This window comes from Triturus cristatus, chromosome 10, assembly GCF_964204655.1.
Source record: "Triturus cristatus chromosome 10, aTriCri1.1, whole genome shotgun sequence".
Taxonomy (NCBI): domain Eukaryota; kingdom Metazoa; phylum Chordata; class Amphibia; order Caudata; family Salamandridae; genus Triturus; species Triturus cristatus.
In genome coordinates, this window is record NC_140593.1 from 1,120,571,318 (window position 1) to 1,120,591,136 (window position 19,819).

At 47.7% G+C, this 19,819-nt stretch overlaps 1 protein-coding gene across 1 annotated transcript in view; it reads right to left on the reverse strand.

The window, feature by feature from the left end:
- The window catches only part of CHTF18 (chromosome transmission fidelity factor 18), a 488,876-nt gene that overhangs the window by 372,975 nt on the left and 96,082 nt on the right, over positions 1 to 19,819 (reverse strand). Inside the window, exon 7 of the mRNA XM_085629346.1 lies at positions 13,251 to 13,404. Within this exon, the coding sequence (XP_085485472.1) occupies positions 13,251 to 13,404 (154 nt within the window). The remainder of the gene's footprint in view (positions 1 to 13,250; positions 13,405 to 19,819) is intronic.

Consider the following 19,819-nt stretch of genomic DNA (forward strand, 5'->3'; position numbering starts at 1 on the left):
GTCAAAATAAATAAATAAATAAAATCCATAACAGCACGCATTCTAGGGTAGTCCAGTGGCTGGTCCTAACACCACCTTGTTTTTCCCCTAGCGGCAAAGAACTTAACCAGCATATAAAGCGAAGACAATGCTCTGATTATGGTCTCTCTTTTAAGGGCAATTTGGTGTTCTTACAGGAGGCCAAAATTGGCTACAAAGAAGCACTCTCCTCCCGCACGGGATGGGTGTCAGACGTTGCCTGCTCTACGCTATTTCTTAAAAATAAAAACAGGGTCTTCACATTGATCTTCAAGCCCTCTGGCCTTTCAATTATTTCAACAGAACCAGATCAAGATGGAAGATGGTTAACTACACGACTACTAACACCCACCACAGAAATATATGCAGTGAACATATACGCCTCTACTGCTGATGATCCTAAGTTTTGAGATAACCTCTCTGCCAAACCTGCACTCCTTCCCCAGACGCACAGATTGTCCTTGGCAGCGACTTTGACCTCCCAACGGACCCCCTCCTGATCATTCTACTTTTAGATACAGAACCCATAAATCCCATAAGGCCCTCGGCGCCTTATGGCGGCCCACAAACTAGCAGACGTCTGGAGACTCCATAATCCCACTGGCAGCGATTTTAAATTTTTCTCGCCCCCACACAACACCTTCTCCAGAATAGACTACCTCCTAGTTGACTCCTCTCTCTAACACAGCACCTCTGCTTCCACTGAACCGATCATTATATCGGATCATGCAGAAATTTTGGTACAACTTCGGCTTCTTACCACTCCCCCCGAAGACGAAGGCCTGCCGTAATAACTTCGTGATCCTGGAAGATTCAAACGTTGTCAAAGAACTCCATGACAAATTAACACAATTCATCCAGATAAATGAAAACTCTGTATCCTTCCCTGTTACTCTCTGTGATTCCCTAAAATGCTACTGCAGAGGCAAAATTATAAGCCAGATGTCCCGAAAAACAAATGTATTAAATCATCGCTAGACCACTTGACATCAGAAATAATAGCCAAAGAGCTGAGATGCCGGCAAACCAACGATCCAACCACCCCCATTATCAAATAGCTTGGGATATGGTTTTGTAGGAATCTCGTTGAATCAGTCTCCATCTCTGAAAAGAAAACCCTAGATAAAATCAAGGACTTACTCTCAACGTGGTTGCCAAAGCATATATCCTGGTGGGGTAGACTCGAAACTATCAAGATGACTGTCTCATTTCTGATCAACTTTTTGTTCAGCATGTTTTCTACCCGACTCTCCCCTGACTTCTTTCTCAAAACCAATAGGGTTGCTTCTAACTTCCTATGGGAGAACAAAAACCCTAGACTTAGTGTGAAGAAGCTGAGAACACCCAAGAAAGTAGGCAGTTGCAACTTCCCTAATTGGTCTACCTATCAAACTGCCTACCTTGTGGCCCAAGGTTCACAATGGTTTGAAACTGATCTGTTAAAAAAAAACGGAATGGCTCGACATAGAGTCCTCTATCTGCCATCCTTCTCTCTCCTGTCCAAACTGACGAGCTATCTTTATCGTCAGTCACGCACAATTTTCGAAGACCCCATAGCTGCCATTCTTTCCTTACAGGGTCCAGACAACTAATATCCGTAAATCAACTCTTACATCTTTATGGTATAATAATAAATTACACATTCCCAAATCCCAAACAATCTGTCCAAATTGGGCAACCAAGGGGATTTCAACGATATCGAACCTCTACACTACCTCCAAACCGCTTGCACAGCACAAGCACAACCTCTCCGACATGTACTTCTACTACTTTCTTCAAATTAAAGCCAAGATATCAAAGCTTGCCCCCCAAAAAATGTACCCCTAAGACAGAAACTCCATCAGATACTTTGGAATGGTCATGCTGCGTCTAGATTCTACAAAATACTCACCACTACTATAACCCAGCGTCACCCTTGCCTTAGTACAGAAATGGGCTTCCTACCTCTGCGATAGAGACCATATTTTTCCAAGTGAGGACACCTGGACAAAAATAGGATCACGCTCACTTAAACATAAATTGATATCTCCATGACCAGACCAAATTCTTTGCTGCACACATCATGTATAGGACCCCAGCAAAATTCCGCCCCAAGCTCAAAAACACAAATATATGCTGGGCATGTGACTCGTCACCCAGCGACAAAGAACATATGTTCTTCTCTTGCCCCCATCTGCAAACCAATTGGCAAGATATCTCCCTTCAATTACAAAACATATTCAAAACACCCATTGTGCTATCATTTCCACTTGTTTTACTAGGATCACATCTTGCAGATCCTCCACTCGATCTCTCTGACACGGATCTTTCCCTCCCGGACCTCTCACTCACTATCGCCATCAAAGTAATAGTAGTTGATTGGAAATCTAATAAGTGTGTGTCATACCACACCTAGTGCGCCTGGGTCACCTACCTAAGACGCACACACACAACTCAATCTAGTAACAAAGGTTCCCCCGTAACCTCCCAACATATTTGGAAGACACTAGAACTCTTTAATCGCAACACCACCCCATAATGGGATATCCTCCAACGTCAATTCCCTATGGCCACAAACACTTTTTACCCTCGATACTACCCATACTCTAACACCCTTCCTTCCGAACCACATGACAATGACTCTCCTCTCCCTCCCAATTCGTAGTTCTTGAACCAGACCACACCTACAAAAATGTGTACGATTTGCAGATGCTACAGATACACCCCCTTGAGACTAACCATATCCACTACCACCTAGTGACACATATCTCTAACACATACCTAAACTATAGCCTCAATCGATAACCCCCGTCACAACTATGAACAAACAGCGTACACTTGCCGATGTTAATCATAAATACTTCAATGATGTATACGTCTTGACATTGATAATAGTTGTTGCTAATAGTTTTTCCTTCTCCCCACCCCCTTTGTGTTGTTCTCTGAAACTGTTTTTATATTACTAAAAATGGCAATAAATTATTTTGGGGGAAAAAAACAGAAAAAAAGGGTGAAGTGGGGATGGGCCAACGCATGCGTTTGTATTATGATTTTATGTATTATTTTGTGTTAATTAAAAGAAATCTGGCACAACAGCGTAGGATTTGTTTTATGCCTGAGCTAACCAGATAAGAACAGACAGCCCCCTGGAAAGTTTAATGGGTCAGGAGGTATCGTAACTGGGTTAACCTTGCAAGGTGCAATTTGTGTTTTGAGGAATATGGTTTTAGGAAAAGTTCTGATCAATGAACATTGTTTGATTTTCAAACAAAAAAGTAAATATATATGGCTTTAATGTGCTAATGTATTCAAACACAGACATGCACACAGAATATTTGTACTGTATCTTTGTGCAGTCTGTCTCAGTTTCTGCCTCCTAAGTCTCAGCACTATTTAATTCCAAATGGAATAAGAAAGGAGAGGAACCGCAATTATGGGTAACAGAAAAACAGCACATTGCCCTTTTGAGGACCATGATGGCTGGAATGGCAGCAGAAAGCCACTTAGACACACCATGCAGTCAGCTGCTTGGCTCCTGTGCCTATCTGCCCTGCTCTCAACCTGAGATTCCACTGTACTGTGTGCAGGTCCAATCCCTTCACAAGCTTGGCCGAGTGATAGGCTGTGGGACGAAATGAACACAACAGTCAGCACTCAATGTAGCCCTGTTCAAACAGCATAGCTCTACACACTAACAACAAGGTGGTAAACATTTCACAGATGAAGCAGATATCATTCTGGAACCCTGCTCGCAAGTGACTTGTTAGCACCAACAAAGGTTAAGAATGGCCTTTTGATGATCCACCATGGACCGCATGCTGAGATATTCATGAAGGAGTGTTAAATGGTCAAAGCTGCAGCTATGACAGAAGGCACATATGTACTCTTGCAAGCTGCCAGAAGGTCCACAGCAAACTCTTGGCAGAGGGTTTATAGGGTGTTTGAGTATACTACTGTTCAGCACATAATGCACACTAATCCTTATCTACTATTACAGCGATAGGTTCAAATTAGGTTTGCAACTAAACCTGCCACCGAGGAGATCATTGCGGTTCTTTAGAAGAGTCTTTGTAAGAGGAGGTTCCGGCAATCAAATGGTCAATGACAGCGGGCTGCAATTTTATTGACTGGAACAACTTCGTTCTTACAAGACAGTAGGATAGCACACATCAAGACAGCATTTTACCAATGAAAGAGTAATGGGAATCCGAAGTGCATCAACAGGTTTACAGAAAACAGACAATTCAACTGGCTTAAGAAGGCAGGTTCATGATGAAGGAAGTATCTTTGGCCTCTAGTGGGCCTACCATATGACAGTCAAAAAACCCAAAAGAAAAACATCTTTTGAGATACTTAATAATAAAAGGCTGGCTCTAGGTATTGTTCTCACTGGGCTCAACCGTGAGAAAAGGGGAGCATGACAATGTATTTGTGAATAAGAGTGCAATGCAGAAAAGGTCAAGCGAAAGGAGTGGACCATGAAAATATATTTCGTTAGTAGAAAAACTGTCCTTGAGAACTGGGTTAATAGGTGAGGATTCAAGCGGAACTTCAGTAAACCCTGCTCCCGGATTGGGGTTTTGTGATGTGCCTAGCTAATGATGAAATGGTTCATGTGCCTTGAAATTAAATTTGAGGCAAGGAGACACCATTATATATGACTGGATGGTCAGTAGGTGTTGCCTGGCAGTGGAACCATGAGAGATTCTGGTGACATTTTGTCTGGTGAATGTGCATTCATATAAGAGGGTTTCAAGAATTCCAACAAAGTTCCTCTAAAGGTGCTAGGATTAAGGGATGGAATATAGGATGGCCTAAAGTAAAGTTAACGTAGGACCACCAACAAACTTCAAACACTGGTTCTATGAACTAATATCATTCAAAAGAAGAAGATCATGTAATGTTCGGTAGGTTATTATACCATGCTGTTAACATCCACCATTCCTTCTCTCTTCCATCTGTTCTTGCTTTCAGTTTGTTCCCTGTGCCTATCCCCTGTATGTAGTGCATGACATGCTTCATCACACCCTTGATAGGACCTGCACTGCTTGAACACCTCCCACTCAATTTCATGGGAAGCACTGCACTCTTCAAGATGATGTGCCTCCCCCGGTATCTATATGACCTTGCAAATTTCCCATATCATGGGGGTGGTTCCGATCTCTTGACTTCCAAACTCACCACCTTCATTTGGGCTGGAGTGGCATTCAACTTGGCACGCAAATCACCCTGACAGAGGTCTGGGGGTGTCGGATGTCTATGTGTACTATCTGGCAGCACAATAGGTGGCCGTCAACGACTGGTTTACTGGTGGCTGGGAGGACACTGCCTACCACTTGGAACTTCACTTGATGGGGTTTATGGGGCTCCTTGGCCAACTGTATGGAGGCGCACACTCCCTAAGATGGGTGAAGTGGTGGTCGTACCGTGATTTGTCCTCATGAACAGATTGATTTTGGGCAAGGTCATTTTCTGTACTGTTATGACTCTGAATGCTCCGCCTTTTCTGCCTGTAATGTTGGATTGCGCCACCATATAAACAAAATAAACTTGGTTATAAAGAAAAAAAAAGGCAGCTGAAGATGGCATAATCCTTCACCTAACCACACTGCAGATGAACACCTGTTTACAGGACAAGTTCCCCTTGCTAAACAAGACACTCTGGAGGACCGGCTTAGAATCTGATGTTGAAAGCCACAGAGCGATTGAGCAGCACCAGCAGTGATCCTGACTTGGGTATAGGGACAGCAGTAGGTCTTTCTCCAGCTGAAGCAGAGACATCCTGAGCAGCATAAAGGTGCAAAGCCTAATGAGTGTAGGAATTGGTTTGAACATAGCAAATTCTTCTGCTTACCACTGTTCCATTACATTTATTACAATAAATATCTACTAAATGTGCAGGCTCAAGTACATGGATGTGTCAAATGTCTTATCAACTCATGTGGGCTCTGGTGCATGGACTTTAAACCATGGAGACAGATACTCACGACAGGTTCAATGGCAGCATACTGGCAAATTTTCATTATGACACAAAAAAAGTCTGATGGTCTGTGTGTTGAAGAAAGACAACAGAAAAGACAAATGTAAAAAGTGAGAGAGAAACATTAAAGTGCTAATTGGCTATAGAGGATTTCCATCAATAACCAGTGATTGGTCAGTATCATCATCTGGATATCCAACCTTCCCACCACAATGAACCTCTATACGTGTGGTATAGGTGTCAACCAGAGCACCTGAATGTAACCCGGGAAGGGGGAAAAAGAAGACAGCAAAGTCACTGGCTTAGTCAGAATGTGTAGATGTATACCGAAAATGATATATGAGCAGTGCATGGGGTCAAGCAGGCTGAAACATGTCGACCATATTGTTATACAGCCTATTTGTTAAAAGCTGTTTCTGCACCATTTTTTAACCCAAGGATTAGTAGGAATATTCTGAATTAAACTTCCTCTTTCCTCTAAATCCTTTTTTTTTTTTTTTTTTTTTTTTTTTGAAACCGTTTATTCCAATCTCAAATATATACAGGTATGGGCCTACAACCTTCTGGCCGGCCGCTAAAGTGACAGCAATTAGTGACATATATACAATAAGGCACTTGGCGTTACAGAGACGCTAGTAGGAGGTATCAACAACGTGGGCCACATGACACTGAGCCCACAATACGGTTTCGTTTTTTACAACACTAACAACATAAAACCACACCCGCAAGGCAACCCGAGAACCAGAGTGACAACATATGCTCCTCAAATGGGGGGACCCCAACCCTACACTAAAATCGAAGGAGGGGAATGGAAATAGGTCCAGGACTGGGAAAACACTGTGCCCGGGATTGGGGGAGGGGGTCATCTAGGGGGACGGAGCTGGTGAAGCGGGAGGCAACAATGGCGGCTCGCAAATACCCCCGCGGTAGGCGTTCCAGGGGCCCCACACCTTCAGCCACGCCCCAGGCTTACCCCGCGCCACATACACCACTTTCTCTCGGAACATGCACCAATCCATGTGTTCTTTCCAGGCCGACACTGCCGGGGGCCTCTGGGATCCCCACAGTTGAGCGATGTCACGTTTAGCGATCATATAACCCAGCGTCACCCATCGCGTCTGTGGAACCGAATAGTCGGTCGGTTCCCACACATTCAGCAGGCATCTCCTTGCTTCAGGCACCAGCACGACATGCGTAACCGCTCGCAGGACCTCATGCACACCACGCCAGAATCGCTCCACCCTCGGACATTCCCACAGAATATGTAAAAAGGTCGCCAATGCACCGCACCCACGCCTACACAGTCCATCCTCGGCATAGCCCATACGCAGAAGCCCTGGCCCCGTCGTATACACCCGGTGAAGTATCTTAAGCTGGACGAAGCGAAGGCGAGCCGGGATGGCCACCTCCTTCGGGGAGGCCACCGCGGAAATCCAGTCCTCGTCGTCCAGCTCCAACCCATCGGCAACCCAAGCCTCGCGGAGCCCAGTCAGTAAGCCCGAGCGGTCATTAATCAACTTCTTGTAGATGAGGGAAATCGTGCTGTCTGGAATGTGGCCATCTAGCACTCTATCCTCCAATGGGGAGGACTCCGGGATGGCGGCCACGTCTTGGAAGACTGAACCCAGAGCGTGACGGACCTGCAGGTATCGAAAGTATTCACTGCCCTGCAGCTGAAACTCCGCCTGCAATGTCTCAAATGTTTTGAATCCTCCCCTCGTCCAGAGGTCCCCCACTGTACTAATGCCTATCGTGTCCCACCTATCGAAGCCCTTCGAGGTCCATAGGGAGCCCAACCTCTCAGACGCATACAACGGTGACGCCCGGGTCAAACGGTCCTTCCATCCCATAGCTGCATTGGCCGCGTGCCATACTCGCACCATGACACGCGTGGGTCCCGTAAGGCGGGAATCGGGCACGCTAGCGTAGAGCGCTCGATTATAATCGCCACCGGGCAGGAGCATCTTGTCCATTTCAAATGCCGGGTTTAAGGCGGGCCCGCAAAGGCCATGATTAATTGCAGCTAATTGGGAGGCCCAGTAATACCGCTTAATATCCGGGAGGGCAATCCCCCCGTCATACCACGGGAGCGTCAACTTTGCCAGGGCTATACGCGGCCTCCCGTCCCAGAACAGGCGGCGCTGCAAGCTCTCCACCTCACGGAAGTAGCGCGCCGGGACCAGATCCATCGAGTTCTGGAGAGCATACAAAAAGCGCGGCAAGGACATCATTTTGAACAATGCCGCCCGGCCGAGCGGTGAGAGCGGCAAGCGCCGCCAGCGCGCGACGTCCTCCTTCAAACGCTGGAGGGGGGGAAGCAAATTCCGCTCGTAGCGGGCCACCGGGTCCAGCGTAATATAGACGCCCAGGTAACGAAACCCCTGCGAGGCAATCTGGATCGAGCAGCCCCGCGGGAGAACAGGAGCCTTCCCGGAAAGCACATAGATACAGGATTTAGCCCAGTTGATGACAAGACCTGAGTTACGGCCGAAGGAGCGCAGAACATCGACCAGGACAATCAGTGATTTACGCGGGGAGGCTAAGTACAGCAGGATGTCGTCGGCATAGAGGGACACGCGGTCCTCATACTCAGGGGTCCAACGGAGACCACGGATAGAAGGGTGCCACCGCAGCCACTCTGCCAGGGGTTCCAAGGCCAGTGCAAACAGGAGCGGCGACAGGGGGCAACCCTGTCGCGTGCCCCGTCCCAGCACGAATGGGGCCGAGACTCGACCATTCACCGCCACCTGCGCCAATGGGTCAGAGTACAACAATTTGACCCAGCTGATGAATCCCGGGCCAAATCCAAATTTCGCCAACATCGCCCAGATGTACGGCCACTCGAGCGTGTCAAACGCCATGGTGGCGTCCAAGGACGCCAAGATGGCCGGCTCCCGCACGAATGGAACACGCGCGAGCACCCCGTGCAAGCGCCGCAAGTTAAGAGCCGTGTTGCGATGGGGAATGAAGCCGGACTGGTCTTGGTGGACCAGATCGCCCACCACGCCGACCAGCCGGTTGGCAAGCACCTTGGCGAGGATTTTAGGCTCCGCATTCAAAAGCGAGATCGGCCGATAGGATGCAACCCGGTCTCGCGGTCTCCCCTCCTTGTGGATGACCACGATGGTAGCCAGACGCTGGTCTGGCGGGAGGGAGCCCCGCGAGTGGGCCGCAAGGAACATCGCACGGAGGTGAGGTGCCAGTACATCCGGTCGCAGCTTATACAATTCGATAGGAAGGCCATTCGGGCCCATGGCCTTGCCCGAGGCGACCGAGCGTATGGCGAGGGCGATTTCATCCGAGGTGGGAGCGGCATCCAACGAATCCCTGTCCTCCACTGAAAGCGAGGGCAGCGCGATGTCCCGCAGCAGGGCATGGGAGTCCTCCTCCGAGCAGGGAGAGACCGGAGAATATACCTCGCGGAAATAATCCGCGAAGCAAGAAACAATGCCTTCCGGCTCAGTAATTCGTACACCATCCATCCTCTCAATCAGCGGGACCACACGACTAGCTCTCTCCTTCTTATCCAACCACGCAATCAATTTGCCAGCCTTATCACCCACATCATACAGTCGCCCCTGTTGCTCTCTGCTAAGGCCCCTGGCCGCCTCCGTGACGAGGGCCCTATAGGCCGCCTGTTTAAGGTGTAGAACATGCAGCGCCGCGTCAGTCACCCCACTCCCCAGATCGCCCTCCAATTCAGTAATTTCGGCCTCCACCCGGGTCACCTCCTCCTGTGCGCGTCTGCGGGCATGGGAGATAAAGGAGAGGGCCTCCCCTCTGAGAACTGTTTTAAAGGCTTCCCACAGGGAGATAGCCGACGGAACGGACCCCACATTCTCCTCAAAATACCGTTGCAATGACTTAATTAGGTCAGCGCGAATAGTGGGGTCACGCAGGTACCAAGCATTGATTGGGGCTACCCTTCCCTCTCCCCTCGGGAAGACACCCAAGTGCAACAGGAGCGGGGAATGATCTGAAATACCCCGTGCCAGATGGCGCACCTCTCCCACCCTCCCAGCATAGGCCGCGGGGACAAGGACATAATCAAGCCGCGAGAGGCTCCCATGGGCACCCGAATGGAAGGTGTACTGCAGCTGGGTGGGATGCTTTAAACGCCAGCAGTCCACCAATCCCAATGTGTCCAAAAGGCCCGCTAACCACGCCTGTGCCCGGGGGAGGTCCCTAGGGGGATGACGATCCATAGTCCCAGAAGCCACCGCATTGAAGTCCCCCCCAACCACCAGAAGCCCCCCCGGGAGGTCAAGAAGGAGGCGTCCCAGATCTGCAAAGGTGGTGGACTGTAGCCCCGGTGGGACGTACACAGAGACAAAGACAACTACCCTGCCCTCCATCCTCCCCACCAAGACAGTGTAGCGTCCCCTCTCATCATGGCGCACCTCGTCTATTTCTAGCGGGAGCGAGGTCTTGACCATGATGCCCACCCCCCGCGAGCCCGATGTGAAGCCCGAGTGGGCCACCAAGCGAAAGCCACGACGATTCATGGCACAAAAGGAGTTACCAATAAGGTGTGTCTCTTGCAGAAAGACCACATCAGGCGAAATCCGTTTCAAATACTGCAGGACCACACCCCGCTTGATCCTATCACCCAGTCCGTTAACATTCCAGGACAACAACGTCAAATCCCTACCCCCCATCACATAACAAAGCCATCATTTGTCCCCCCCAGAGCATCTCAAAAACAACAATACAATAACGGGTTTGCCTTGCGGTAGAAACGAACCACACCCCACCCCAACCCACCCAACCCAACCCAACAGAACTCCCCCCACCCTGCACCCCTGCATGAGCCCAAACAGCCCCCCCAAAGTGCAGTGTGCCTGTCGCCCCATAGATAAGAAAACTAACTAGTCCCCCAGAGGAGGAGGGAGATCCCCCAAGAGACCCCACACGACCTCCACAGGAGGGAAACTTACCCTAACAGTCAATAGTGACAACAACGCAGTCCAGAGCAAGGCCTACCATTAGTCCCTCAGTCCTGATCCGGCGGGCCCTCCCCACCAACCGCACCCCCCCCCCACCCCCCCGGTCCCGATCTCCGGGCAAAGTGTCTAGCCAGTCCCTGGCCACTTCGGGTCGATCAAAAAAGTGCGTGCGGCCATCCACCTCCACTCTCAGCTTAGCTGGGAAAAGCATCGCATATTTGAGATTCAGGTCCCTTAGGCGACGTTTAACACCAAGAAAGCTCAGTCTCTGTTTTTGAACTGCCGGAGTGAAGTCAGGATAGAAATTGATGTCCATATTGTCAAGTTTGACCGGCCCTTGTAGCCTGGAAGTCTGTAGGATAGCGTCTCTGTCCCGAAAATTGAAGATCCGGGCGATGAGAGGCCTCGGAGGGGCTCCAACCTTAGGCCTACCCCCGGGGACCCTGTGGGCACGCTCCACCGCAAAGAATTTACTCAGCCCCCGAGGCTGGAGATGGGTGAGAACCAGGTCCTCGACAAATAGATCCGCTGCCTCCGCCTCGCGTCCCTCCGGCACCCCGATAATGCGGACGTTGTTCCTCCGGGCCCGACCCTCGGAATCCTCCAGCCGACGATTCATCAGGGCGCTCGCCTGGCCAAGCCTGCGCACCTCCTGTTGGAGGGCCGCTACGTCCGTTGTGAGGCCCGTGGTAGAGTGGGCCAAAGAGTCGACCCGGTCGTTGGTTTTAGACAAATCAGCCCTCACGAGGCCCACGTCCACGAGGACCGAGTCAATCTTCTGCGCCAGAGTGTCGAAGCGCTGGTCCACCGAGGCCTTCATCTCGGCGATGGCACCCATGACGTCTCGGAGGGTCAGGTCCGTGGGAAGAGCGGAAGCCTCGGTCGGGCCCGTAGGGGACTTACGCGGCGCCTCTGGGGATCCCTTCTGGAGGGTGTAGCGGTCCATACTGTTGGATTGCTGGGCCGCGCCACGGCGGGTCGATTTTATCTTAGCCCGATCGCCATCTTGTTTCGTGGACATAGTTTAAATCCCCAAGACGAGTCAATCTCCTCAAGAAACGGGGGGCCGACAATCCAGTTCAGGGGGTCCAGGGGGGAGCGACCACCGCTCCGCAGGACGGACCGCAGCTGGCGGACCGGCGGGGCACCCCGGCGAGACCACACCACCGCACACCGCCCCGCAACCCAACCTCGCAGCAAGGAGGGCGCAAAAGCGAAAGTGAAAGTGCGGGGTACGCGAGTCACCGAGCCTTGCACGCCGCTGTTGTTCACTTTGTGTCCGGATCGCCCCACAACTCCAGTACGGGGGGCCGGCGTGGAGAAGGCCGCAAACCTCAATCGATGCTCCTGACGGTGTCCAAGGTCCGATTGAAAAACGGAAAACGGGCGTCACCTCTGCTCGGGCTCACAAATACAGTCCCCTCATCTGGGACAGGATTCTGTCAGGATTTATGCAGGAGGTCGCGGAGGTCCTCGGGAGCCTCGCACCTACGCGGCCATCTTGGTTGCGCGCTAGGCTCCTCCCTCCTCTAAATCCTTTTTTAATACCTTCACTTGTTTGCACTGCACTGTTCATATATCATTTTCGGTATACATCTACACATTCTGACTAAGCCAGTGACTTTGCTGTCTTCTTTTTCCCCCTTCCCGGGTTACATTCAGGTGCTCTGGTTGACACCTATACCACACGTAATACCCCCTGTTGGAGAGGTTCATTGTGGTGGGAAGGTTGGATATCCAGATGATGATACTGACCAATCACTGGTTATTGATGGAAATCCTCTATAGCCAATTAGCACTTTAATGTTTCTCTCTCACTTTTTACATTTGTCTTTTCTGTTGTCTTTCTTCAACACACAGACCATCAGACTTTTTTTGTGTTATTGATTACTGAATAGGGGACTGAGTCTGTTTGGGTCTCTAAATATTCCCTTGGACCCTTCCTTATTTGTTTTCCAAATTTTCATTATGACCAATGAATATGCAAATTAATCACTACTACGACCCACTGTACATAAACACATCTAATGAATCTTTAATTTAGAAAGTTTTAGAACTTTTCTAGGTTGGGGGTTCAATCCAATAGAGGCTATTGGGATTAGCAATCGGCTCAAGTGAAGGAGGCATTTTGACAGAGAGCAACTACCCCATTAGGCACCTTTCAAGAACGTTACTTCACGTACAGACAACTAGGTATTTAAGTTGGACTTTACATATATACAAGGTCATGCACAATTAACTAGAGTATTCTGATCATTGAGAACATCTTACATTTTATGAGTTTCGATTAGGTGCAAGTGGCGGAGGGAAATTAAGGGACTGCTTACGTCATCACTTAGCAGATCTGTGTAGTGTCTCGGTGTAAATCGGTCAACCCAAAGGCGGTGTGATGAAGAGTCATCATCATCGTCGTCGCTATCATCCCCACCAGCAAGTTCCATTGCTTCACGTTCATCTTCCCCAAACTCACGGTCGATGTTACTGCAACAAATGAATTACCAGCAACATCATGGATAGAATAACCAGATCAGGTTGGCACAAAAACATTTTCACGGTCAGTTCCACAAAAATATTTGTTAATCTGCACCTTCTGGTTCATACCCTTGAATAGATGCAGAATTACACAAATACATGCAAAGATGTCTCCTGAAAACCTGTGATAGTTACTGGTTCCCATACTTGTGGAAGTGAGAAGTGCAATCACATCTGTAACATTACATATTTTGTTTCTCCACTAAGAAACCTTCTCTTCTGTGCCAAAACGTATCTTACTGCATCCCTAGCAATGTTGGCAGTGTACCTAAGCCCATGACTGCCATTGAAAGGAGTAAATCTCTGACGGCATTCAGGGTAGGATCGGTTTGAAAAAGTGAGTACTCACAAGCTCTTGAGGTTGTGATTCCAAACCTTTCAGGGAATTTCCACTGTCCATCCATGGAATAAGATTTACCCAAGAGTAACACAATTCAAATGAAGTATTATCCATAGGTAATGGTGTGTAAGTTCAAATTCTTCAATTCATTGCACTCCTAAATCAAAGCATTTCTGCATGTAACCTGAGTTTATATGTGCAGCTGGCTTTGGGAACAGGGTATTCAAAGTTTCAGCTTTTACAAAACTTATGAATGAACAATAGCCATACTAAAGGAAAAGGAAATTGAAAATAATGAGAAAAAAAAAATCCTATTTTATCGATTTCCTAATTGTGTATATTTTTGCTCGACTATTTCTGTGTTTATTGTCTGTTTATGTATATGCACATACTTTGCAACAAATGACTTGAGCTCATTAACCATAGGAAGGTTAGCGATTAGTAGTCCAAGATTTGGTGAAAATATTCTAAGTGCCTAAACGATAAAAAAAGAATAAAAAGCTACAAAGTCACATTATCAAATCCCGATAATAATAAAAAAAATCTAAATTGTATAACTTTCATAAAATGGCTATAATTAAATAAAATTAAATTTAGTGCAGTTCATTTCAAATCCTTTATTCGATATTTAAAAAATATCATAAAAGTACAGTAATACATTTAAAAAACATCATTTCAGTGCATTTCAATTACATTAGGCTTCACAAGGTACATTTATCATCAATTCATTCAATATTGCCTCCTAGTGTTCCTAAGTCTTATTGCAACTTTAATAAAATTCATGGTGCAAGCCAATGTCAGTGGGTTCTCAGACCTTTGTAAGTATAAAAGAGCAACCTTGGCGTGTCTAAACTTCATTTGTTTTAAAATCCTTAGTAAAAAGCTACGTCTGGGTGCCGAGTAAAAAGGTCATAATAAAACAAAGTGAAGGTATCCTGCGGAGACCTATTGTCGCAGCCGCAGGTACCCCTTCTGCTCAACTGTAACAGTAAAACCAAGTGGGTCAGCCAACAAGTGATGTAAAAGGTTGAGCCTAAATCGGGTGATTAAAAACCTATCCTGTGCATTGTGCATAAGAGCGAGGTACGGTTCCTTTTACTGTCTTTACCATGCTGTAGGCACGGACTGTGGGCTTGCTTTCTTCAAGAGCCGCTCTACGTGCAATCTCTTTTGCGTAAAAAATTCTTTTAATTCTAAATTTGTCCTCGGGGATTATTGTTGTTGGGTTAAAAAAGAGGTCCTTACAACCTAATCCCTCCAGAGCAGACCTTACATAATTCAGCCATGGAATGCACATTCCCTTGTCTCTGTCCATACAGTCTCTAATTATTTGTCTGCTCAAACCTGCCTCCATATTGGACCAAATTCTTAGCCAAGCCATAAGAGGTCTGACCTTAATCAGATGCTCCATGTGTACCCTTCCCAATTCAGCATGAGTAATGTGGGCCGATGTACTTTGTGAAATTTGGAGGATCTTTCTCAGGAATTTGTTCTCCTCAGTCTGTATTTGTTGGGTACATGCAAAGCCCCAAACTTCAGCCCCATATATTACTTTGGGGCAGTAGATTGAGCCGTATAGGTGCATAACCTGTTCTGGAGACCACCTGCCCAGCCTACGCCCGTAGCTCATTATGGCCCCTGTGGATGCCACTAATTTTGAGTTCCGCTCTTCAATTAAAAGTTTAAAATGTAAAAGCCCATCAAAAAGTAAACCCAGATAGGGAAAGGTCTTAGCCTGTTCCATTTTGTGTGTGCCTATTTTATATAAGAACATTTTACAAGGTTTAGATCCAGCCAGCAGTACATAAGACATAGTTAGGTTAGCCGATAGATCTAAACTGGACATAAAGCTGACAAACCCATCTAACAAACTCTGCAAACCTTTGGGTGTGCGGGCTAAGAGTACCGCATCGTCTGCATACAACAACACGGGGACCGGTCGGGAGCCTATTCTAGGGGTATCTGCATTCAGTTTACATAGTGCCTGTTCTAACTCATTTATGTACAATGAGAACAGGAACGGGGCCAGGATGCATCCTTGTCTCACCCCGCTGGTGCAAGGGAAGGGTGCCGTAGTATCACCCTCCAGATTAAAACGCACTTTAGCAGAGGTGTTCCAGTGGAGTGCTCTTAAGATGTTAACTAGGCCCTGATCTACCCCTAGTCTGATCATCAGATCCCAGAGCTTTTCCCTATTGACATGATCGAAAGCGGCTGAGAGATCCATGAACCCCAGATATACAGCCTGATCACTTGCAAGGTTGTATTTAGCCACTAATAAATAAAGATTCAGGCACTGGTCTGTAGTTGATTTTCCGGTCCTGAACCCATATTGCAAGTCCGTAATTATTTGGTGTTCTTCAGCCCAGTCTAATAGGCGATTTAAAACTACTCGCCCCAGGACTTTGGCCGTCACGTCAATTAGGGATATGGGTCGGTAACACTGCGGATCATCCTTTTTTGAAAATTGGGACTATTATAGCCTCGGACCAGGATCGTGGGATGCCCGTTGCAATCGCTGTGTTTATTACCCTTGTTAGGATTGGGGCCCAGAGGTCAACCCTACTTAAATAAAGATCTGGGGGAATTCCATCTGGGCCTGGGGCTTTATTTTGTGTCAACCCTTGAATGCCCACTACCATTTCCTCCAATGTGAATTCGATTTTAGTCACCCATGGGCAGAGTCTCCCATCACCCCTATTGTTCTCTATTGAATGATTATACAGTAATTCAAAGTGGTCAGACCATTGCTCCGGGAGGATGGTTGTACCAATTACTGGGGCAGCCGTATCCTGGAAACAAGGTTTATGTATTATTTTCCAGAATGCACTTGAATCTCTTCTATCTGCTGCATCCCGTAGGTCTTCCCATGCCTGTAATTGGAGTGCCAGTTTCCTTTGTTTGATTGCTTTTTTATATGCGATCCTGCACTGTACAATACGCGTCTTATCTCTTGGGACTATTTTTAGACATTCTTTTAACTCTTTGTGAGCCCGGGAGCAGTTTTTGTTAAACCATCTGGGGGAGGATTTGACTTCCACTTTCGAGGTTGATTTTAATAGGCCATCTATGAGGTGTGCCACGGACTCAAAAGCTTTAACCACGACAGGTCCCTCCATTGAGGGATCTAGGCACACCCCAATCATCTCTTTGCCTTTCTCCATTAAGGATCTATAGAAGGCATCCCCATCCACTTTTGCCCATCTGAGGCATCTCCCCTGATCGGTTGCCCTCACTGTGCTAGTTGCCTTGACCCTTTTCTTTATGTTACGGGAAGACCAGTTCTTAATCTTCAATACTAATGGGTTATGGTCACTAAATATGCTCCAGTCAATGTCTGCCTCATTTATCCAGTCCCGGAATAGATAAGAGACAGCTATATAATCTATAATGGAGCAATACCCTCTTCCCTTAAATGTTGGAGTGACCTCACAGCCATCTTTGGAACCCACCGGGTCTAATGTGTGCCTTAGCGCGTGATTTTTCAGAACCCTCTCTAACTCCAGCCCTTCCGGGGTGTGTTCAAAAAGCGGCCCTTTTGCCAATGTGCAACCAGACCTAACACCCTCCAGCGATCTTAAATTGGGGCGCAGGTGACAGTTTAGGTCTCCCACCAAAACCACACACGGGGCCATAGCTGTCTTTCTTTGATCCAACTCTCGAGTCAGGCAATTATCCAGGTCAAATATTATTCGCCCCTTCCCACTCCCTGCTATGGCATTATATACATTAATCAGGATGACATTTAGCCTGCTTGCATGAAACCCAATAGCTTGTGTGTTAGCTGAGTTCCAATTTAAATCGGTCCACACTCCTTCTAGCTGCAAATCCACATAAATAATTACCCCTCCCGTTGCTCTTCCCGGGGCCAATTTCTGTGCGGGCACAGAGAAAAACTTGTACCCTGCTAAATGAAAGGGATTGTGGTCCACCACCCAAGTTTCCTGCACACAAATTACATGAAATCTGGTGATATATTGCCTCCTCTCCTGATTATGAAATTTGGAGAACAACCCAGCTATATTCCATGAAACCATTTCAATCCCCTCTTGTATTTGTCTCCCTTTTGGGCCAAGGTTATTATAGGTAGTGTGGTCAGATACTCCAGTGCTTACGTCTATATTGATCGCTCGCATAGCCTGAACAGCTTGTGGGTACTGTAATTTTGGGGACACATGGGCTACTACCTCAGTAATCTTGTCCTCCTGTAAGCATGCAGAACTACCCAACATATTTCCTGTTGTGCATTCAGTTACAATTATTGTATCTGGGATCCTCCCCCCAATTGGGTAATCAGTGCAGATTTTACTCGTCTTAGGGTGACAAGGGGCCATAGTTGTGGAGGTAATTTGAGCAATATTCAGCTCTACGAGAGTTTGCTCAACATAATCTTTCGCCCCTTGCAGTCAGTCCAACTCCTCCAGGGACGTAAGGGGATCAAACCTGTTCCTCAGGGCTAATCTACCTTGGTTCCCCGGGAGAGCATATGACTTTGTTCCATAAAAATCCTTGCCACCCCAAGAACGCTCATCTGTGTCTTGATGGGCCCAGTTTTCAAACAGAGTACTTCTTCCATTAACATAGAAGGACCCCAAAGGTAAAGAGCTAATGTTACTACAGTGATCAACCGGGCCCCAACTTAGTATGTGATCGACTATTCTGTAGTCCCTAAAATTTACCACCACACAGTCGCCTACTGCATTCTTTTGCCTATTCCCTAGCCACCTTACCCTTCCTACATGCAAAATTTCCCCCTGTACGTCCCTCGGCAATGGCCTGTTCTTATTCAGCCAATGCGTGACTTTGTTTTTAAGCTCATCATGCAATTCTGTATAACCAGGTTTTAACTCTGGGACCCCCGTGAGTATGATGACATATGGGGCCGCCTCTGGGGGTATATTTATACAAGACCCGTTATTAACGGGTTTAATAGAAGGTGTTTCTCTAGGTTGGGGCGGGCCCAACAAATTGTGCGGTAGCACCAGGTTTGCAGAGGCTATGTTCAAAAGAGGGCTTGTGTGTGTTCTATCGCTATGTGAGTGGTTCGGGATTGGCAATAATGATGGTCTTATGTTAACATTAGAGGGCCCTGCTACGGAATTATCCAATGGGGTGGTAGGCGTATTTTTATTAGGCTGCTCTTCTTCCGTAGTTTTAGTTATTTGTGCAGTCAATGGGTTTGTACTCATTGACTCTGCGACCAAATGGTGGTAAGAGAGTGTTGCCTACCCCTCCCCCCCTTAGCTTCACTAGAGAAACGACTTTATCCAACCTACTCAGAATTTGTTTCGTCTGAGCATTGATAAGTTGCTCAAAATATGATTGTAGGTCACTGATGATATGGGACACCCACCCAGGGGGTACCTGTGTATCCAATACTTGGTCCCTACTATTTCTGCAACTACAACATCTGGGTGGTTAGAAACCAGACGATTTCTGGTCTTTTTATACCCAGGTTGCCTCTTACTGTTCCCCTTTTTCTTGACAGCTCGTATCTTAACCCCTTTGCCGTTTACATCTGTGCCCCTAATGGGAGTTGTCTGTACAGAAGTAATGATTGTCAGCGGGGTATCCAGAGGCAAATCATGATTGGTCGTCGACATATTGGTATCAGGCGACGAAAATTGGCTCAATTGAGGGGCTAATGAAAGCCGTCTCTCAGTGCGCTCAATTTAATTTGAAACTTCGCCGATAGCCTTGAACAACATTCTATCAATTGCGGTCTGCTGCGCTGGTACTTGGGGGGGGTGGGGGGGGGGGGGAGTTCCTTTTGAGTTGCTCATTTGTCTTAAGTTTAGATGGCCCTTGGTGCTCAATTTGGCAGAGTTTCCCGGACGGCCACAGACGGCCCGCCCTTTGCCCGGGCTTAGACCGGCACCGCCCGAGCGCGTCCCGTGAGGCGGGTGGCGTTCCCTTCACTTAAGGCGTCTCTGGGCGCCTTGATGGCGTCACTGGTGCGCCGGTCCCTGTGGCAGCTGGGTGATGTAGTCACCAGCTGCAGCCGTTGCCCTCACGGCGCTGGTG